The sequence below is a fragment of the Mobula birostris genome, chromosome 8 (genome assembly GCF_030028105.1).
Source record: "Mobula birostris isolate sMobBir1 chromosome 8, sMobBir1.hap1, whole genome shotgun sequence".
Classification (NCBI taxonomy): domain Eukaryota; kingdom Metazoa; phylum Chordata; class Chondrichthyes; order Myliobatiformes; family Myliobatidae; genus Mobula; species Mobula birostris.
The window spans coordinates 59,485,941-59,509,944 of record NC_092377.1 but is presented as its reverse complement, the minus strand read 5'-3'; the positions used below and the strand labels follow the sequence as shown (position 1 = coordinate 59,509,944).

Genomic DNA, 24,004 nt, shown 5'->3' with positions numbered 1-24,004 from the left:
AGAAACTCAGTTACAGAGAAAGATTGAACAGGTTAGGACTTTATTCCCTGGAGCGTAGAAGAATGAAGGGAGATTTGATAAAGGTATATAAAATTATGATGGGTATAGATAGAGTGAATGCAAGCAGGCTTTTTCCACTGAGGCAAGGGGAGAAAATAATCAGAGGACATGGGTTAAGGGTGAAGGGGGAAAAGTTTAAAGGGAACATTAGTGGGGGGGCTTCCTCACACAGAGAGTGGTGGGAGTATGGAATGAGCTGCCAGACGAGGTGGTAAATGCAGGTTCTTTTTTAACATTTAAGAATAAATTGGACAGATACATGGATGGGAGGTGTATGGAGGGATATGGTCCGTGTGCAGGTCAGTGGGACTAGGCAGAAAATGGTTCGGCACAGCCAAGAAGGGCCAAAAGGCCTGTTTCTGTGCTGTAGTTTTTCTATGGTCTCTATGGTTTCTTAGTACTTTGGAAGTAGATTACCAGTTTATTTCAAGTATTTAGGTTTTGGTGAGAGTGCAGCTGGGTGTGTGCAGAATGAATATGTTTACTTCTAAAAGTGTAAACTTGCCGCAGAGGGGATAATTCATTCTATGCAATTTATGTTGCTGAATGACGAGAGAATGAGTAGACAAGACCTGTATTCTCTTGAGTTTAGATGAATGACAGGAGACCTCACTGAAACTGACAAATGTAAAAGAGCTCCATAGGCTGGAAGTAAGAGGGATATTTCCCCTGACTGAAGTGTCTAGAATCAGAAGTTACCATCTCAAAAGAATGGGTAGACCACTTAAGTGTGAGACAAAGAGAAATTTCTTTGCCTATAGGTGGTGTATCTTTGGAAATTTCTTCTCCATGAGGCTGTGAAGACTCAGTCAATGAGATAGCTTAAATCGTTTATTTTTCTATATTAAGGGATTCAAGAGATATGAGGATAAAGTAGGAAGATATTGTTGAGAAAGAATATTAGCTATGATCCTAATGAATGGCAGAGCAGGTTTGAGGAGCCACGTAACATATTTGTACTCTTATTTCTTATATTCTTATCCAAGCTCTTATATCATTGATGATTTATCAATAGTTGGGGAGTGATTAAATTGTGAGACAAGTAATCCAGAGACCTGAACCAACAATCCATTTCACTTAAGTTGAAGTCCCACCACAGCAGCTGTGGAATTCAATTCCATTAATTGCACATTCCCTACATTCAAAGAAAGAAACTAAACTGTGTGAACCACCTGCCTTGACCTAGGCACCAAATTTGAACAAGATAAAGCCAATACCAGCTGAATAGACCTTCCAAAATCCTGCTCAGAAACATCTGGAGACAGGTGTCAAAATTTGGAGAACTGTCTCACAGACTAATGATATTGACATTGTTATATTCACAGAATCATACTTTACAGGCAATGTCCCAGAGTCCTTTTGTACAACCCCTGGATACACGTTGTCCCTTCCGCAGCAGAGATACACATATGGGACAGAGTAGCCCTTGTAGTCCTCTACATTGAATCAAGACCCTAGGAAATCCTGACATCAGGTTAGACATGTGCAAATAATCTCTCCTACTTAGCTTCCACCATCTTCCGTGAGCTCCTCCATGCAGGTCAAGCACTAGAAGTTGTAGGAGACAGAATGCACTTTGGTTTTAGTACACAATTTCAAGGCTGGTTTGGTGACTTCACCATAGATTGAGCTGGGCAATTCCTGAAGGATCTGACTGCCAGTGTGGGTCTTTGGTAGGGAGTGAATGAATCTAAACAAGGGATTAAATGGATCAATCCCTTTTTCTGTTTCCTCCACATATGTTCTCAGCATGAAGCTTTACGTTCCAGGATTTTTGGGATGTCTCTCTTTTTCAGGAAATAACCAACGCTATTAATTTTCCACCACTTACCTTTCTGGGACCCTATCCTTTCATACCTGTGCACCACCCCTCCCTTATTTGGTTCCATTGCTTCCTTTCTTATGTCCTATAATCTGCAGCCCTTTACTGTCTTTATTTATCACGTCCAGCCTCTGTCAATATCTCTACCCGTTCCTCCCTCACCTGGCTCCATCTGCCAATCAACTGTTCCTCAGCTGAATCCACCTATCATTTGCCAGCTCTTTCTCCACCCCTTCCCCTCACCTCTTTATGCTTGTTAATTTCACTTTACTCTTTCGGTCTAGAGGAAGTGTCTCGATCCAAGATGTTTACTATCCATTTCTCTCCACTGAGCTCCTCTAGCAGCTCTATTTTTTGGCTCCAGATTTCAGCATCTGTGTTCTGCAAGGACAAACCTACTCATCTTCACCTGTATCTGCCCTTGCTAGGTATGACCATTGCATAGTCTCATGGAGACAAAGTCCCATCTTCATACTGAGGACTTGTTCAATCATCTCATCTGGTACCACAACTAAGATACATGAGATGGACTCTAAACAGTTGTTGCACTTAAATATGGGCACCTAAGGTCCATCAGAAGTAGAAATGAATAACAGCACAATTAGTAAACAATAGTCCACCATTCCTCTTACTCTACTTTTAGAACTGGGCAGGGGATCAATCCTGAGAAATTGACTGGCTGAGGCCATTGGCACCAACAACATCCTAGATTGGTGCTGAAAACCTGTGCTTAAAACAAGCAGACTCAGTACATGTACATCACCGACATTTACCCAAACATTGGAAAATTGCCCAGATATATCCTTTTTGCAAGAAGTAGGTCAAATCCAATAAAGCCAATTACAGCCTTATCAGTTTACTCTCAATCATCAGCAATGTCACTGAAGCCCTCACCAAAAGCCTTATGAAACAATGCTTAATCCACCAAGGATGGGCAGTTTAATTTAGGGACATTCAATTCTATACCACGTCATAATCTTGGTCCAAATATAGACAAAAATAGTTGAAGTGCAAGGAAGTGTCCTAAACATCAAAATAGCATTTGAAAATTGTAAAGTTTGCACAAAAATTCACCTAGGTTACTTATAACATAGTTAAGGAAAGAGCCTGCAGTGCTGCATATGCATGTTTGCTTCTCTTACAAATAAAATTCTTACACAGCATAATTCAAAATACTTTTGATTAAGATTTTATTTGTGGAGAGTGCATTGTGTTTTAAATGTTGCTTTGCAACTGCCTCGATAGTTGATTTTTTGAGTAAGTGCAAATATTACCTTGATAGCATGGACCACAGCCTCAGGTTTCTGAGTTGGTGAATTAGATCCACATTTCCCAGCCTGATGGTTTGGAAGTAACAAAGTCCCATCAGCCTCTGACATCCGCACAAATGCAGCCTGTAAAGAACAAGGTAGATCTGAACTTTAGTCTGAATATTTTGCTTTGGAATATTCCAGGTGGTTTACAATGAAGAAGTAATGTTATACATACAGTAGTAACAAATTCTGTCACTGGAAGGTATGCACACACATGGGTACATTTTTTTTTGTAAGCTGCAAACTCTTTGCTTGCTGAATATCATATATATCATATGATATGTTGCTTTTATTATAAAAAAAGTACTCTCACCCAGGGGTTCCCAAACTGGGGTCCATGGATTCCTCAGTTAATGGTAGGGGTTCATGGTATGAAAAACATTGGGAACCCCTGCTCTGACAGAAAAAGGAACACAATTCAACAGCTCCAAGCTAAATTCCCATGTATGCAGAGAAATCAGGCACAATGCAATCCCCTCCCCCATCTTTTTATTCCACATCTTCCCCTTTCCTTTCTAGTTCTGAAGAAGGGTCTCAGTTTGAAATGTCGACTGTTAATTCATTTCCATAGATGCTGCTTTACCTGCTGAGTTCCTTCAGCATTGTGTGTGTGTTGCTCTGGATTTCCAGTGCTATACTACAATAAGGAATGCTTATCATTCCCTTCCTGCGACTGCATTTTGACAAGTCAGATCATTTGGCTGTTCTCCTGCTACCTGCATACAGACAGACCCTGAAGAGCAGGGCTCCAGAGATCAAGACAACCAAGGGGTGGTCGCTGAAGGCTGAGGAACAGTTACAGGATTGCCTTGAGTCAGTGACTGGGCCGTGTTCAAGAACTCATCTGAAAACCTGAACGACTTTACCAGCGGCGTTACAGACTTCACTAAACAGCTGTGGATACGCGTGTCCCCATGAAATCATTCAGAATTTTCCCCAATCAGAAGCCCTGGATGAACAGTGAAATCTGGATTCTGCTGAGAGCCAGATCAGAGGCATTCAAATCTGGAGATCAACAATGTTACAAGAGGTGTAGGAATGATCTCCGGAAAGCCTTCTCTCAGGTAAAGTGGAGATTCTGGACTAGACTGGAATCAACGGGTTTGAACGCCATAACCTTCTACAAAGTAAAATCTTGTGACATAGGGGACAGCAGGGCTTCCCTTCCAGATGAACTCAATGACCTCTATGCTCACTTTGACCACTGGAGCTGTGAGGAACTATCATGCACCCCCATGTATCCTGAAGGTCCTTTGGTCTCAGTATTTGAAGATGACATGTGGGCTGGCTTCAAGACAATGAATCCAAGGGAAGTGTCCAGTACAGATGGAGTACCTGGCTGAGTACTGAAGTCCTGTGCCAACTAACTGGCTGGTGTATTCAGGGATACCTTCAACCTCTCGCTCAGGCAGTGTAGCACCCACCTGCTTCAAGCAGTCTGCAATAGTAACGGTGCCAAAGAAGAATGTGGTAACCTGTCTAGACTATTGCCCAGTGGCAATTACATCCACGAAGGCTGGTGTTGAAGCATATCAGCTCCTTGGAGTGACTTGGATGTGCTCCAATTTTTTTTTTAGATTATGAAGACATGCAGTCCTCTTTTATTGTCATTTAGTAATGCATGCATTAAGAAATGATACAATATTTCCTCCGGTATGATATCACAAAGCACAGGACAGACCAAGAAAACTAACAAAACCACATAATTATAACATATAGTTACAACAGTACAACAATACCATAACTTGATGAAGAACAGTCCAATTTGCTTACCAACCAACAATTCTACAGCAGGTGCTATCTCTTTGGCCCTTCACACAACCCTGGAACATCTGGACAGCAAAGATGCATATATCAGAATGCTCCTTATCGATTACAGCTCAGCATTGAACACCATCATCCCCTCAGAATTAATCAGTAAACTCCCTGACCTGGGTCTCAATACCCCCTTGTGCAATTGGACCTTGGATTTCCTCACTTGTAGACTCCAGTCAATAGGATTGGCAAAAACATCACCTCCACAATCTCCATCAGCACAGGAGAACCACAGGGATGTGTACTTAGTCCCCTGCTCTACTCGATTTACAATTATGACTGTGTGGCTAAGTACAGCTCCTACACCTTATACAAGTTTGCTGACGACACCACTGCTGTGCGCCATATCAAAAGGGGTGATGAATCAATATACAGAAGGGAGGTTGAAATCTTGGCTCAGTGGTGTGATAACAACAACCTTTCACTGAATGTCTATAAGACCAAGGAACTGATTCTAGACTTCAGGAGAGGAAAACCAAAGGACCATCAGCCAGTAATCAGAAGTGGAAAGAGTCAGTTAACTTTAAATTCCTGCGTGTCACTACCTCAAAGGACCTTTCCTGGACCCATTATATAAATATTACTGTGAAGAAATGTTCAGCATGTCATCAAAGACCTTGGCAAACTTCTTTGGATGTGTGGTGGAAAGTGTGCTGACTGGCTGCATTATGGACTGGAATGGGAACACCAATGCATTTGAGCAGAAAATCCTACAAAAACTAGTTCAGCCCAGAACATCATGGGTAAAACCTTTACAACCATTGAGCACATCTACATGAAATGTTGCTGTAGAAAAGCAGTATCCATCGTCAAAGATCCTCACCACCCAGGCCATCCTCTTTTCTTGTTTTTGCCTCAGGACTCACACCACCAGGTTCAAGAACAATTACTACCCCTCAGCCATCAGGCTCTTGAACAAAAGAGGATAACTACACTCATTTAAGGACTCTGTTACATTGTTATTTCATGCATAATATTTATTGCTATCTACAAACCCCATTTCCAGAAAAGTTGGGATATCTTCCAAAATGCAATAAAAACAAAAATCTGTGATATGATAATTCACGTGAACCTTTATTTAACTGACAAAGGTACAAAGAAAAGATTTTCAATAGTTTTACTGACCAACTTAATTGTATTTTGTAAACATACACAAATTTAGAATTTGATGGCTGCAACACACTCAACAAAAGTTGGGACAGAGACATGTTTACCATTGTGTTACATCACCTTTTCTTTTAATAACACTTTTTAATTGTTTTGGAACTGAGGATACTAATTGTAGTAGATTTGCAATTGGAAATTTTGTCCATTCTTGCTTGATGTAAGACTTCAGCTGCTCAACAGTCCGTGGTCTCCATTGTCTGATTCTCCACTTCATGATGCACCATACATTTTCAATAGGAGATAGATCTAGACTGGCAGCAGGCCAGTCAAGCACACGCACTCTATGTCTACAAAGCCACGCTGTTGTAGCCCGTGCAGAATGTGGTCTGGCATTGTCCTGCTGAAATAAGCATGGACGTCCCGGGAAGAGACGTCACCTTGATGGCAACATATGTCTCTCTAAAATCCAAATAATTGAATCTTAATCATTGAAATAATCCTAAATCATTGAATCCTAATCAGAGTCAATGGTACTTTCACATATATTCAACTCACCCATGCCGTGGGCACTGATGCACCCCCATACCATCACAGATGCTGGCTTTTGCACCTTTCGCTGATAACAATCTGGATGTCGTTTTCATCTTTGGCACGGAGAACTCGACGCCCGTTTTTTCTGAAAACTAGCTGAAATGTGGACTCATCTGAGCACACGGTTCCACAGTCTTTCGGTCCATCTGAGATGAGCTCAGGCCCAGAGAACTCGGCGGCGTTTCTGCATAGAGTTGATGTATGGCTTCCTCCTTGCATAATACAGTTTCAAGTTGCATTTCTGGATGCAGCGACGGACTGTGTTGAGTGACAATGGTTTTCCGAAGTACTCACGAGCCCAGGTGGCTATAATTGTCACAGTAGCATGACGGTTTCCTAGGCAGTGCTGCCTGAGAGCTCGAAGATCACGCGCATTCAACAGTGGTTTCCAACCTTGCCCTTTACGCACTGAGATTCCTCTGAATTCCCTGAATCTTTTCACAATATTATGTACTGTAGATGTTGAAAGACCTAAACTCTCTGCAATCTTGCGTTCAGAAATGTTCCTTTTGAACTAACAATTCTGTCACGAATTTTGGCACAAAGAGGTGAGCCACGACCCATCCTTGCTTGCAAAGACTGAGCCTTTGATGGACGCTATTTTTATACCCAGTCATGATACCTCACCTGCTACCAATTAGCCTGCTTAATGTGGAGTCTTCCAAACCGGTGTTACTTGAATATTCTGTGCACTTTTCAATCTTATTTTAACTCTGCCCCAACTTTTGTTGAGTGTGTTGCAGCCATCAAATTCTAAATTTGTGTATATTTACAAAATTCAATTAAGTTGGTCAGTAAAACTATTGAAAATCTTTTCTTTGTACTTTTGTCAGTTAAATAAAGGTTCACGTGAATTAACATATCACATTTTTTTTATTGCATTTTGGAAAATATCCCAACTTTTCTGGAAATGGGGTTTGTATATATGTCTGCATTTGCACATCGTTTACAGTCAACAGCTCCTGATGTCTACTGTTAACAGGTATGCTCCATAAATTTGCTAAGTCTGCCCACAGAAAAAAGAATCTCAGGCTTTTATGTGGTGATATGTATGTACTTGGATAATAAATTTTACTTTGAATTTTGAACTTTTGTTCTGCAGAATCTTTTGTGTTTACAAATCAAGCAGAAGAGCTTTATACACACTTAGTTAGAAATTGGAGTTCAACCAGACATGGGCACAAACCACACATTGTTTATAGAACTAACATCATCTTGGATCTCCAGAAAAATATTATGAGTCTGGGTGAAAAATAGAACTGCCATACTTTGCACACCAGTACATGTGTTCGAACAAAACATGTGATTGCCATCAAGGCCAATGTGCAAAACTCACAACTGATGTGTCACCGGCATGGTGGTAGCTGGGTAGGTCAACATCGTGGCCGTGACTACTTATAACCATACAACTCTATAACAATTACAGCACAGAAACAGGCCATTTCGGCCCTTCAAGACCGCGGTGAAGCTGAGGTAAAACTTTGGGAAAAGAGAAGCAGCAATCTGCAGTAGTGTGTGGCCATTCTCCTAATGCAATCCAATGCATTAATTACATATAATGGTGTGAGTTCCACATGTCACAGTGTGATATGGGCTTATCACTCAGAGACATTGCAGTATCTTACACTGGAGTGTATAAAACAAAGTGCTAAAATTCAGCAAGCACTCACTGCTGCGTTTTGGTATGAATTGAACATTTGTAGCAGGTGTGACTGAGACACTGATGTCTACTCTAAAATTTGCATCTCTTTGCTAAGCTGATGCAGGATTTGTTCTTTTTTTATACCTATTAAGCTAAGGTGATAGGTTACTCCATAATGCACTAATCTTATTTGGTAATCACAGAAACTGCCTCTGAGCATATAATGATGGCTTTATCTGCGCAATTGTTGCCCGGCAAATGTCAGCCAAGCTAAGAGGAATTGTACACGGGTAGTCCCAAGTCAATTTACTGAAGGATGTTAGGCAAAGGATGTTGGCGCGTGGCCAAGTGGTTGGACTAGTGATCTGAAGGTCGCGAGTTTGAGCCTCAGCCAAGGCAGCATGTTGTGTTCTTGAGCAAGGCACTTCACCATACATTGCTCCTGCATGTTTATAGCCTAGCAGCGGTGGTTGGTGCAGTATGGACAAGACAAGACAAACCTGAAATGATCACCGGTACGATGTAACCTGCAGAAAACCATTTTTATGTATGATCCACATAAACAATACATATATATTTGGATCCGATTTTTAAGCATCTGTTACTCTTCTTTCCAGAATTCAGTCTTATACCAAGGCCTGGAAATCTGTACCCTCTTAATAGGAGTTCAAACTCAGTTACCCATCACTTAATGAACCAGATTGTTGGATGATGTGCAAGATGATGGTTTGACTGCTGGCACTCCAGCACAATTTCTCCTTACAATCTCTGTATAAGCACCAGGGCCAGATTAATAAGAAACATGCGCTCTTACAAATGCCTGAAACAACATTCTGTTACTGCATAATACACATTAAAAGACAGAGGAAAAATATGAATCTAGTTTTCTCTCACAGCAGCTAATTTAAAACTTTGCAATGAAAGAAAACAGCAAGGGAGGATATTGGCAAAGCGAGTAATAGTTTTTAATGCACTGAAGTGGAAATTGAAATACTATGGCTGAAATTGCAAGATCTATATGGTTGTATGTGATTGATTCTCATACTCACATGAGTCAGAGGGGAGAAGTCAGACTGTAAATGAGCAGAATTTCTTTATCATGGTTGAACTGAAAGTGAGATAGTGACTATTTCCCATGCCAGTATCTAGGCAATCCTGAATCTTAGATTTTTCCTTGAGTGTGTGGGATGGGTGTGAGGGTGCTGTATTGTAGGACTGGAGAAACAGCTGATCATACTGTGAAAAGTCCACATAGTGGAAAAGATGGAGATTTTCCATTCAATCGTTGCTGTTGATAGTATAGTGGAAAACAATGTAGCAGTGCAAAAACAGTAAAGAGAAACTGAAGAAACCTTTGAAATTGGAAACATCCAAGAAATGTTCAATTTTAAAGAGGTTGTTGCTTATGAACAGGACACTTACACAGAGTAGGTGAGTGTTCAAGTTAAAAACATGGTAGATTAAAACATTTTTTTTAATTCCAGGGAACTTTTTAATCAGTGAGATTGATAGAATCTCTTCCAAATATGCTTCATTAGGAATCTGAGAAGATTTGGTATGTCACCATAGAGTCTCACAAATTTCCACCGATGTATGGCGGAGAGCATTCTGACTAGTTGCATTACCGTATAGTTCAGAGGCGCCAATGCAAAGAATCATCAGAGGCTATAAAGGGCTGCAGACTCAGTGCCAGCTCCATCACAGGAACAACCCTCCCCACCACTGGGGACATCTTCAAGAAGTGGTGCCTCAAGATGGTGGGACCATCATTAAGTACTGTACCCTCAAACCTCAGGACATGCCCTCTTCCCATTACTACCGTCAGAATGGAGGTACAGGAGCCAGAAGACCCACACTCCATATGTTAGAAGCAGATGCTTCCCTCTGGCATCAGATTTCTGAGTGATTCATGACCCCACAAGCACTACCTCATTATTCCTCTTTTGCACTATTTACCATCACATTGTAACTTTTAATAATTTTTTATATCTTGCTCTGTATTTCTGCCACAAAACAACAAATTTCCCTCATATGTCAGTGATAATAAACCTGACTCTGGTTCTGATTCCGTTATAGACAGGCTGAAATGGCATATTATTTCCAAACCGCTTTTGCTCCAACTATAAAGTATTAGTATATTTCCCATGATCAGAGGAACAAAAAGTACTGGTTCCTGACAGCACCAAATATCTAATCAGGATCCAGATTGTGAGACTAGTATAAATTTTATTATCCAAGATTAATACCTGGAGTTCCTGAGCTAAGTGGGTGACTGAACACAACCTCAAATCTGGATCAGAAAACTTGCAAAAATAGCACAGAGACCTTTTGACCAGGGAAATATGTAGAATGAGTTGAGCCTCAAGCTGCATGTCCAGGTCACGAAAAGACTAACAATTTCTACCTCTATGGACTTGTCTGATTCGAGCCATACTTAATCTATTTGCTGCTAAATCTATTTCTAGATCTGACAGTACTGTTTTTCTGACCAGCTTCACTGATTCTCCTCACATCAACTTGAGGGCATACAAAACACAGCTGTCCCAACTCACACAAAGTCACATTCACCATTACCCTTGTGGTTGTTGCATTTCATTACTACTGCAATATACATTTAATATTCATTTTGTAATCAATGGTGCTACATGAGTGTACCCTGACATTGGTAAATTTCCCACAGTCCAACACAATTCTAAGATAACTACAATATTTAATTTTGTCATCTTCCTCACCCATGATTTGAAAAATTTCACCAAACTTTGGAGAAATTCTACTCCAAAGATCCTTTCCTAAATCTCCCTAGTTTGCCAACACTTTCTCTTTAAAAATGATTTCAGATGCTATTTAAAACTTGCAACCTTGACCAAAATCTTGGTCATCTGTTTCATTGCCTCTTCACATTGTCCAGTGTCTTCTTTAATTTTTGCTTGATAAGTAAGCTTTTATTGTTACATTAAAGGTACTATAAAAGGAGTGGAGGTTGGGTTGTGATTGTGGATAACAGTTTTAATAGCAGGGGGAAATGATAGTAAAGAGAAGTAATTGAAAATCTGGCAGAGGAAATGGAACAGTGCTAGAAATCTGAAATAAAGCAGAAAACACAATCCTGATGGAAAGTCATTGACCATATCTCCCCTTCCCTGATGCTGCTTGATCCTTTGACTACTTCCAACGTTTTCAGTGGTATCAGTGGTATTAGAAGGTATGAAACCTGTGGGTAAGAAGTGCATCTTCAATGAGAGGTGTCCATCAAAAGCAAAAATACATAAGGTGGAAGATTTTAACCTTCCATATCTTCTCAAAATGAATGAAAAGGCAATCTTCTTTTCTGATATCGTAGAGTAAAATGGGAAAATATATTGCAGGTCTTGAAGAAAGTGAGAAAATAGATATCCTGCTATGGAAATCAGTAAAAAAGTCAATATGATGGCTTTGGCTGTAATCATGGTTATTTATATTTTGAATGACACTGGGATTAACATCAGGGATAATCCGTAAGCACAAGGGAGTTATTAAAGTTCTTCAAAATCGCTCAAGCAACATCAGAAGACAGTGTTCAGTGAAAAGGTGATATTGTATTCACTACTATCTAATAAGGAGGGATTAATAAAACAAAGCATCTACAGGAGAAAAATAAATATAATTTTATAAAAAACTATACATAAACAAAGATTGACAAACACTAATAAGCAAATGGAGCCAAACTGTACAATTAAAAATAATACTGAGAACATGAGTTGCAAAAAGTCCTTGAAAGTAATGGATATGGCCCAGTCCATCACAGCTAAAGCCCTTCCCACCATTGAGCCCATCTACATAGAGCGCTGTCACAGGAAAGCAGCATCCATTGTCAGTGATCTCACCACCCAGGCCATACTCTCTTCTTGCTGATGCCATCAGGAAGAAGGAACAGGAGCCTCAGGAGCCTCACCACCAGGTTTGGGAACGGTTATTATCCCTGAACCAGTGGAGATAACTTCACTTAAGATCACTTGCCCCATCACTGAACTGGAAACACAACTTATGGACTCACTTTCAAGGACTCTTCATCTCTTATTCTCAGTATTTATTTGTTTATTTATTTATTCTTATTATTTCTTCTTTTTCTTTTATATTTGCACAGTTGTTGTCTTCTACACAATGGTTGTTTGTCCATCATGTTGGGTGGAGTCTTTCGTTGTTTCTATTATTGCTTTTGGATTTTCTGTATCTGCCCACTACCTCGGAGTTGTATATGGTGACATATATGTACTTTGATAATAGGTATACTTTGAGCTCTGAAAATGAGTTTGTAGATCGTAATATCAGATATGAAGTTATGCACACTGGTTCAGAAACAGCTTGGCTAGGAAGAAAATACATGATAAGCTCTGAAATGTCTGAGAAAAAACTGAAGGGTAAAAATAGAAAATCAGATAGGTATATGTTTGTGACATAAATGAAAGACATGTAAGAAAATATGTGTTGAGAAGAGTAGGTTGTATGCAGAATAATATTATTCTTTAAGAGCAAAGCTCCAGAGATTAAGACAACAAATAGGTGGTTGCGGGAGGCAGAACAGCTGCTATGGGATTACTTCAATTCAGTGGACTGGGCCGAGTTCAAGGACTCACCTGGCGATCTGAATGAATACACCATAGTTATAACAGACTTTATTAAAACAGCTGTAGAGGAGTGTATCCCCACAAAATCATACAGAGTCTTCCCCAATCAGAAGCCCTGGATGAACAATGAGAATCGAAATCTGCTGAGAGCCAGATCAGATACATTCAAGTCTGGTGACCAACAAAATTACAAGAGGTCAAGGTACAATCTCCAGAAAGCCATCTCATAAAGGAAGTGGCAATTCCAAATCAAACTTGAATCAATGAAGGATGCCAGACAATTGTAGCAGGGTTTGAATACTATCAACTGTTATAAAGTTAAACCAAGCGACACAGGAGACAGTAGGGCTTCACTTCCAGGTGAGCTCAATGCCTTTTATGCTCCGAAACATGGAGGAACCAGAATAAACTCCCACATCCTCCAATGATCCTATGATTTCAGTCTCTGAAACTGAAGCACAAACAGCCTTGAGGACAGCAAACACACGAAAAGCATCTGGCCCAGATAGAATATCTGGCCAAGTAGTAAAGACTTGTACTGATCAACTGACTAGTGTGTTCACTGACATATTTAACCTCTCGCTTCAATAGTCTGAGGTACCTAACTACTTCAAGCAGGCTTCAATTATACCAGTGCCTAAGAAGAACATGGTAACTTGCCTCAATAACTATCATCCAGTAGCACTTACATCCACTGTGATGAATTGTTTTAAGAGGTTGGTGATGAAATGTATTAGCTCCTGCCTGAGAAGTGACTTAGATACGCTCCAATTTAACAACTAGAGCAACAAGATCCACAGAAGATATCATCCACAGCAGGAGGAGGCAAGATGGCGGCGCGACTCAGCTCACAACAGCCACTCCGGTGGTGATGTCTGTTATTTGTCAAGTAGGGTGCCGTGCACAATCCTGATTTGATGGAGATGGATGTGAGAGCACGGAGGAACATCTGGTGAAACTTCTGAGATGCCTGCTTTGCTGCTACTGCTACTGTGTGGTCCAGAATCTCCGGAGCAGAAAGTCCTGAGTCCTCGGCTTTGCTTGTTGCTTGGCAGCCGGGGCGGGGTCGAAGTGTTCAGCAGAGGATGGTGCTTGGAGAGGCTGTGTCGGAGGCTCGAAATTTTCAGACAGACTCAGAGTCCGCTGCGGTCGGGTGCTTCCAATGGTGCTGCATCGGCAAGTTAGAGGCCCTTGGAGGTTCATGGTGGGGAGAGTTTCTCCCTTCTGCCGCTTGCATGAGATGATGAGTCTATCGGGACTTTGAGACTTTTTTTTAACCGTGCCCATGGTCTACTCTTTATCAAATTATGGTACTGCTTTGCACTGTTGTAACTATATGTCATGTTACGTACCCCATAACTGGGTTGCCAAACCAGCAGAAATGGACCACTTAGTTGGAGTCTGGATTACTGGAACTAAGGAAGTTTTATTAAAGAAATAAGTAACACAGTACTCTAAACGTAAGGATATAAATGCAACGGGTTAGCAATGATACAACACACATGTACACAGAACTAGGATAATAGGACCAATCAAGCTCTATTGCAGTCTAGGGGTAAAATGATCAATCTCAGGTGACACAGAGTTCAGTTCAGTTCGCAGTAATCGCTGTTGTGCGGTTGGGGAGAGAGAGAGAGTGAATGCTGATATTCAAATCGGATTCAACAGACCTTTGATATTCCTCGCAGTTAGCTTTCAGGCGAGCCCTTTGTAATGTCTTCTGAGATCACTGACTGTGACCCCTCCGTTCCGGATACAATCGTTCTTCTGCGGTGAACCCGGCACCCAGGCAAGGGTGGACACACACACCAGGTTCCCTCCGATCATACCTTCTCACCCTGTGCGTCTATGGTTGGTCCCGCGACCAGACCTCCAAAACTTTCACCAACTTGTGGGGGCACACCGCTTTTCCAGGGTCTCGTTATCTCGTGGTGTCATGGTGTCCCTTGCCTTAGCGAACCTGTTCCTTTTATCCCCCTGCTGGGGTATCGCCTGTCCATCAAACTTCAAACAGTTCAGGTTCAAAACAACCGGTCTAAACAATACTCTGAACTGTGTCTCTTTCCCTTAATCTCTCTCGTCTCTCTCTGATTAGCATTTTGAATGTTTCCCCCATTTGTCTCTTTCTTATCTCCCTTCTCGGCATCAATCTTCTGATAACTTGGTATTTTGTCACATACCCCAATCCTTCAAAGGATTTTTACCGGGGTAAAAATTATAGGCATGAATACACTATTAGATACACACAAATATACATGTTCATCAGCTGTTTGGCTAATACAGAGAACTTTAAGTTGCCAACACCTTGACAGACAGTCAGCAATCACATTTTCCGTTCCTTTTATATGCGTTATTTTAAAAATCCTCTAAAACCAAGCTCCAACTTAGCAAACTTCATAGTGGCCAAAAACACTAATGAGTTGTGATCAGTGTAACTCCTCAGTGGTTTTCGTCCCGGACACAGATAACAAGGGTCGTCCCATACCAACTTCGCATTCGTTGGCAAGAGCTTAGTAAGAGGGTGGGTAATATCCGCAAAGATTTTGCAAAACCTCCGATAGTACCCCACCATCTCCAAGAACCTTCTCAGGGCTCTCTTGTCTGTCGGGGTGGGGACTTCCGAGATAGCCCGCACCTTAGCCTGCATCGGAGCCAGCTACCCCTGTCTTACCACAAATCCCAGATAAGTGACCTTCGCGTGGCCGAACTCACTTTTTGCGAGGTTCACTGTCAGGTTGGCTTTGGACGGCCATTTAAACAACTCCTCTACTGCCACAATGTGCTCCTCCCACGTGTCACTCCAGACCACTACATCGCCAATGTACGTTTCTGCGTTCTTTAGCCCTTTTGTCACTGTATTAATCATCCTATAGGGGTGTTGCTCACTAGACCGACCTGATGTGACAACAACTCCATGTCCCGGCTCTTTGCATCACCTCGGGACATTCGTACATACGTGTGCGTGCCGTTTAATTAGCTCTCTTAGCGGGTCGCTTTGTTCGGGGATTAAGTGAAAGAACTCATCAGCAAAGCTGGCCAAAACAATAGACTTCTCCCATCTGGTTGGCACTATACTTATCTTTTCGAAATGTGTTTTCCCCTTATCAGGTGGCACCCCAGCCTCATTAATTTTCATGATATCGCCAGCTAGATCTGTTTTCTGATCATGGTGAGCTTTTAACATGTTAATAGCCTCTAACTGTGTTAACTCACGTCTACAATAGTCAATAACATCCTTCCTCCTGTGTGGCCAGTAGAACTCTTTCATGATTCCGCCGACTGTTTTCCTCCCCCCAAAATGTCCACCGAGGGGTATCTTGTGGGCCAGGTTAAGAATCTCATCCCCATAAATTTTTGGCACCACCCCCCATTCCTCATCTGCGGGCACAGTACTTAGTCTCCATTTCTTCCTTAGTACTCCCTCCTCCACACAATAGCCCACTGGCTCCTTTTTTAATTCTGTTTCAGAGAGAGCTGTCTCTGCTGAAACCATCAGCTCCTCGTCTCGCTCCTGTGCCTGTACAAATTCCTTCCTTGCTAATGCTAAGTCTGCCTCAACTCCCTCACTTCCTCCTGTTCCACTACGCTCCTTTTTTTCCACTTTCTACCTCCCCCTGGTACAAGGCTGGTAAAAACGTCTCAGCCAATTCTATATTTACTTTGGCAGCCTTTCTAGACATACGTCGGGTCACTGCGCAAACGGGATAAACCTGTGAGTCCATGGGCGGGGCCTCAATGCTGGCAGGCTGGCTTGTCAGTTTTACTGCTGAGAACACATTTCTGCCGGTGAGGTCATTACCGAGTAAGACCTCCACGTCTTTCATCGGTAGTTCGGGCCTCACCCTGATCGTGACCAGTCCGGAGACCAAGTCGCTTTTTAGGTGTATCTGGTGCAAAGGTACTGCTTCAGTCCCTTTCCCCATGCCTTTTATGACCCTGACCTCCCCAGTCTGGGTCTCTGAACTAAAGTCTAACACACTCTTTAATATCAATGACTGACATGCTCCCATGTCTCTCCAGATCTGTACGGAACTGGGTTTAACCCCTCCTTCACCGACACCAATCCAGCCGAGATAAACCTCTCGCGCCCTTCCTGAACTTTGTCAGACCTCTTCTCTCCTAGTGGTTTGCTTACCAGCTAGTCAGCCAGTCGGAACCGCCATTTTTCCTTTTCCCGTCTCCTTCTTTGGAGCAAAGCACCTGGACGCAAAGTGTCTGACTTTCCCACAATTATAGCATACGACCCCAGGAGACTTCCTACCAAACTGCTCCCGGTCTACCTTATCCTCCTCACTAGTCCCCGGCTTACTTTCTGACTTTTCTGGCGGACTCTCCCCGCCGTCCTGACTACCCTTCTGGTAGCCCTTACTTGGGGCAAACTTCGTTTTATGTGTCAACACATACTCATCCGCTAACTTAGCAGTTGCAGCTAAAGTGTCTGCCTCTTTCTCATCTAGGTAGGGTCTCATACCTTCAGGGACACAACCTTTAAACTGCTCAATCAGGATTAGCTGTAGCAGTCTGTCATAATCCCCATTGACCCCTTTCAAGGCGCACCAACGCTCACAATATGTCTGCAGCTCATGGGCAAACTCTAAATACGTGCGGCCCCACTGCTTCCTCGCATTCTGGAACCTCTGCCGGTATGCCTCCGGGACCAACTCATAAATCCTGAGGATGGCCTCTTTCACCACCTCATACCTCTGGGCATCTTCTGCAGACAAAGCCGAGTAAGCTTGTTGGGCTTTTCCTTTAAGTACACTCTGAAGCAAAGCAGCCCACTTATCCCTCCGCCAGTCCTGACTTGCAGCAACTTTTTCAAAATGGAGAAAGTACTGATCAACATCGGTCTCGTCAAATGGGGGAACCAGATAACCTCCTGGGTTGCCCTGAACCCTCCACCTTGGTTCGGCATGGGCTCCTGTGCTGCCATCATCTTTAACTTCTCCAGCTCAAATTCCCTTTCCCTCTGTTTCTCCAACTGCCTCTCTTCTCGCTTCAACTGTTTGTCCCTCTCTTCTCGCTCCAACTGTTTGTCCCTCTCTTCTCGCTCCAACTGCCTCTGTCTCTCTCTTCTCGTTGTCGTTCTAACTGTTTCTCTTCATGTTCTAGCCGTCTTACCTGGAACTCGTGCTTGAGTCTCAATTTTTCAAACTGCACCTGTACTGCGTCTCCACCAGGTTTTCTAATAGATATCACCTCCAGCTCCCCTTGGGGAAACACACCTTTAGACACATAATGCTCTATGATAGCTCTGTGCATCTCCTCTCTCCTCATTGTCGACTTCCCCTTAAAAAGATTCAACAGTTTGGCCACAGCTGCCAATTCTACTTTCCTGGCATCCTCTAATGCCTCCAAGGTCGGTGCCTTTAGAAATTCCTCAATCTCCATTTCTGCTGTTTGCCTTTTCTTTCTTTCAGGAATTTTAACCCAATCAATTTACCCAGTCCCAAATTTAGCGTTCAAAATCGCAGACGAGAACCCCACTTATGTTACGTACCCCGTAACTGGGTTGCCAAACCAGCAGAAATGGACCACTTAGTTGGAGTCTGGATTACTGGAACTAAGAAAGTTTTATTAAAGAAATAAGTAACACAGTACTCTAAACGTAAGGATATAAATGCAACGGGTTAGCAATGATACAACACACATGTACACAGAACTAGGATAATAGGACCAATCAAGCTCTATTGCAGTCTAGGGGTAAAATGATCAATCTCAGGTGACACAGAGTTCAGTTCAGTTCGCAGTAATCGCTGTTGTGTGGTTGGGAAGAGAGAGAGAGTGAATGCTGATATTCAAATTGGATTCAACAGACCTTTGATATTCCTCGCAGTTAGCTTTCAGGCGAGCCCTTTGTAATGTCTTCTGAGGTCACCGACTGTGACCCCTCCGTTCCGGATACAATCGTTCTTCTGCGGTGAACCCGGCACCCAGGCAAGGGTGGACACACACACCAGGTTCCCTCCGATCATACCTTCTCACCCTGTGCGTCTATGGTTGGTCCCGCGACCAGACCCCCAAAACTTCCACCAACTTGTGGGGGCACACCGCTTTTCCAGGGTCTCGTTATCTCATGGTGTCGTGGTGTCCCTTGCCTTAGCGAACCTGTTCCTTTTATCCCCCTGCTGGGGTATCACCTGTCCATTAAACTTCAGACAGTTCAGGTTCAAAGCAACCGGTCTAAACAATACTCTGAACTGTGTCTCTTTCCGTTAATCTCTCTCGTCTCTCTCTGATTAGCATTTTGAATGTTTCTCCCATTTGTCTCTCTCTTATTGCTCTTCTCGGCATCAATCTTCTGATAATTTGGTATTTTGTCACAGTTATAATTATGTGGTTTTGTCAGTTTTAGTCTTGGTTTATCCTGTGTTTTCTTGTGATATCATTCTGGAGGAACGTTGTATCATTTTTTAATGCATGCATTTCTAAATGACAATAAACAAGGACTGAGTGTCCTCATAATCTAATAATCTAATCTAATCTCATTGGCTCTTCACTCAGCCCTGGAATATCTGGACAGCAAAGTTGCATACATCAGGATGTTCTTTATCGACTACAGTTCAGCATTCCATACCATCATCACCTCAAAACTAATCAATATGCTCCAAGACCTTGGCTTCAATACCTCCTTGTGCAATTGGATTCTGGATTTTCTCACTTGCAGAGCCCAATCAGTTCAGTTTGGCAGCAGCATCTCCATCACAATTTCCATCGACATAGATGCGCCACAAGGCTGTGTGTTTAGCCCTGTGCTCTACTCGCTTTACACTTATGACTGTGTGGCTAAGCACAGCTTCAATGCCATATTCAAATTTGCTGATGATACCACTGTTGTGGGATGTATCGAAGGTGCAGATGAATCAGCATACAGGAGGGAGATAGAAAACCTGGCTGAGTGGTGCCACAGCAACCTCTTACTCAATGTCAGCAAGACTAAAGAGCTGATTAAAGACTTCAGGAGAAGGAAAATGGAGGTCCATGAGCCAGTCCTCATTGGAAGATCAGAGGGGGAAAGGGTTAACAACTTTAAATTCCTAGGTGTTACTCTTTCGAAGGACCTATTCTGGACCCAGCATGTAAGTACAATTACGAAGAAAGCATGGTAGCATCTCTTCTTCATTAAGAGTTTGTGGAGATTCGGCATGACATCTAAAACTTTGACTAACTTCTATAGACATGTGGTGGGGAGTATACAGACTGACTGCACCACAACCCTAGAATGCCCTAGAATGAAAATCCTACAAAAAGTAATGGATGCAGCCCAGACCATCACAGGTAAAGCCCTCCCAACCATTGAGCACATCTACAGTACATGAAACCCACCTCCCAGGGTCTGCACTCTTCTCACTGCTGCCATCAGAAAGATAGGAGAGCCTCAGAACTCACACCACCAGGTTCAGGAACAGTTATTACCCCTCAACCATCAGGTCTTGAATGAAGAGGATAATTTATCTCAACTTCACTTGCCCCATCATTGAAATGTTCCCAAAACCAATGGACTCACTTTCAAGGACTCTCCATCTCTTGTTCTCAATATTTGTTGCTTACTTATTATTATTATTATTATTATTATTATTATTATTATTTCTTCTTTTGTACTTGCACAGTTTGTTGTCTTCTGTACTCTGGTTGAATGCCGTAGCCAGGCAGTCTTTCATTGATTCTATTATGATTATTATTCTACAGACTTATTGAGTATGCCCACAAGAAAATGAATCTCAGGGTTATACAGTACATGGTGACATATATACTTTGATAATAAATTTACGTTAAATATTGAAGTGAAGGACCCAGTGAACTTGTTTGCTTTTCCTTTTTCCTTTTTCAAGTTCCTCTGGTCCTGGTAGTCCAAAAGTACAAACTAGCTGCCAAATTCAGCCTGATTGATCAATACATTTCTAAGCCATTTCCTTTTGGATTTACGTTTTTCCATATTATTCCACAAGTCTGCTCTCTCCTGTCCGCTCTGTCAGCATTTCAGCACCTCCTAACCTTTCTGATCTCGTTGCCATCACAAACTTGACACTATCAAATACGTTCACAGTGGCTTTCGCAGAGGTGTTTCAGATCCCTGTATTGCCTACGTAAATGGTCACTTTCTCAAACTAGGACCTTTGAGAACGTATCTTGTGCCTGTGACATAAGACAGCACTTGTGAAATGCCTGAGGTGAATACAAATTAAATTACCTTGAATTTAGTCTCCTATTCTATGTTCCCTCTTACCTATTCTTCTCTGCTAGCAAAGAGCTAGCATATGCTTGGCAGAAACCTGTGATTCAATGTCATTGCTAATAGGTCATGTATCTATTCAAGGTGGCATTCATGGTGTGCAGGACTTCAGTGAGCATTTGCTTCTTCTCCTTTGACTGTTGCATTTGATGCTCCATTCAAATGGCTATTCCTTTCGAAGACAAAAATATTGTTGGAAATACCTGTGAGACCATGTCCTTTAGTCCTTTATGTGTATTCTCGTCACACTTCCCCCCCTTTAAGGATTTTTACTGGGGTAAAAATTACAAACATGAGTACATTATTTGATACACACAAATATACATCTTTATCAGCTATTTGGCTAATACAGAGAATTTGAAGTTGTCAACACCTGACAGACAGTCAGCAATCACATTTTCCGTCCCTTTTATACGTGTTATTAATAATCCCTTAGACCAGGCTCCAACTTAGCAAACCTCACAGTGGCCAAAAACACTGATGAATTGTGATCAACGTAACCTCTCATTTGGTTTTGTCCCAGACCACAATAACAAGGGTCGTCCCATTCCGACTTAGCTTTCTCTCACAAGGGCTTAGTAGGAGGGGGAGGGGTAGTGACCGCAGAGTTATTGCAAAACTTCCTACAGTAACCCACCATCTCCAAGAGCCTTCTGAGGGCCCTCTTGTCTGTCGAAGTTGGGAGGTCAGCGATAGCCTGCACTGTAGCTTGCATCGCTGCCAGCTGCCCCTGTGTCACCACAATTCCCAGGTAAGTGACCTTCGCGTGGCCGAACTCATTTTTTTCAAAGGTCACTATCAAGCTGGCTTCAGACAGCCGTATTAAATTGCCAATACACACCTCTGTGTTCGTCAGCCCTTTAGTCACTGAATTACTCGTTCTATATGGATGTTGTTTACTAGGCTGGCTTATTATAACAGACACCACCCAACGTCCCAGTTCTTTGCATTGCCTCGGGACAATCAAACACAAGGGTGCGAGTCGTTTAATTACTTCTCCTAAAGAGCCGCTTTGTTCGGGGATTAAGGGAGAGACCTTATCAGCAGACCTGGCCAAAACAATAGCCTTCTCCCATCTGGTCGATACCATACTCATCTTTTCAAAATGGTTTTGCTCTCTTATCGGGGGGACCCTAGCTTCATTGATTTCCACGCTAACCCCGACTAGGTTTGTTAGCATATCAAAAGCCTGTGACTGTCTCAGTTCGCGTTTGTCATAATCAATAACATCCTCCCCCCTGGGCAGCCGGTAAACCTCTTTCATGATTCCACCAACTGTTTCCTCCAGTACCGCAAAATGTCCACCGGGGGGTACCTTGTGGGCCAGGTTAAAAATCTCATCCCCATAACTCTTTTGCACCACCTCCCATTCCTCATCGGCGGGCACGGTACTTGGTCTCCCTTTCTTCCTTAGCACTTACTCCTCCACACAATAGCCTACTGGTTCCCTTGTCAAGTCTGTGTCAGAGAGAGCTGTCTCTGCCGAAACCATCAGCCCCTCGTCTCGCTCCTGCATCTGCACAAATTCTTTCCTGGCTACTGCTATGTCTATCCCAGCTCCCTCACTACCTCTTGTCTCACTACACTCCTTCTTTTCATTTTCTACCCCCTTCTCGTACAAGATTGGCAGAAACGTTTCAGCTAAATTTACCACCGCAGCCCCATGATGAACCTGTGAGTCCATGGGCGGGGCCTCAATACTGGCAGGCTGACCTGTCAATCTCACGACTGGGAACACGATTCCCCGGCGAGGTCATTACCGAGAAAGACTTCCACGCCTTTCATCGGTAATTCGGACCTCACCCCGATCGTGACTAGTCCAGAGACCAGGTTGCTTTGTAAGTGTATCTGGTGCAAAGGGACTGACTCTGTCCCTTCCCCAACACCTTTGACCTTGACCTCCCCAGTCCGGGTCTCTGAGCTAAACTCTAATACACTCTTCAGTATTAGTAACTGACACGCTCCCGTGTCTCTCCAGAGCCGCACTGGAACTGGTTTTAACCCCTCCTTCACTGACACCAATCCGGCCGAGATAAACCTCTCGCGCCCTTCCTGAACTTTGGCAGACCTGTCCTTCCCTAGTGGTTCGCTTAACAGTTCGATACAGCCAGTCAAAATCGCTGTCTTCCCTTTTCCCGTCTCCTTCTTTGGGGCAAAGCACCTGGACGCAAAACGTCCGACTTTCCTGCAATTATAACAGATGACCCCAGGAGACTTCCTGCCAGACTGCTCCCGGACTACCTTATCCTTCTCACTAGTCCCCGGCTTACTTTCTGACTTTTCCGGCAGACTCTCCCCGCCGTCCTGACTACCTTTCTGGTAGCCTTTACTCGGGGCAAACTTCATTTTATGCGTCAACGCATACTCATCCGCTAACTCAGCAGTTGCGGCTAACGTGGCTGCCTCCTTCTCATCTAGGTAGGGTCTCATACCCTCAGGGACACAACCTTTAAACTGCTCAATCAGGATCAGCTGTAGCAGTCTGTCATAAACCCCCTCTGCCCCCTTCGAGGTGCACCAACGCTCACAATATGTCTGCATCTCACGGGCAAACTCCAAATATGTGCGGTCCCACTGCTTCCTCGCATTCCGGAACCTCTGCCGGTATGCCTCCGGGACCAACTCATAAATCCTGAGGATGGCCTCTTTCACCACCTCATACCTATGGGCATCTTCCGTGGACAAAGCAGAGTAAGCTTCTTGGGCTTTCCCTTTCAGTACACTCCGAAGTAAAACAGCCCACTTATCCCTTGGCCAGTCCTGACTTATAACCACTTTTTTGAAATGGAGAAAGTACCAATCCATGTCGGTATCGTC

General features: G+C 42.9%; 1 protein-coding gene across 1 annotated transcript in view; it reads right to left on the bottom strand.

Annotated features, from left to right (window-relative positions):
* The window catches only part of ccdc85a (coiled-coil domain containing 85A), a 513,251-nt gene that overhangs the window by 7,526 nt on the left and 481,721 nt on the right, over nucleotides 1-24,004 (bottom strand). The window contains exon 4 of the mRNA XM_072267068.1: nucleotides 3,157-3,276. Within this exon, the coding sequence (XP_072123169.1) occupies nucleotides 3,157-3,276 (120 nt within the window). The remainder of the gene's footprint in view (nucleotides 1-3,156; nucleotides 3,277-24,004) is intronic.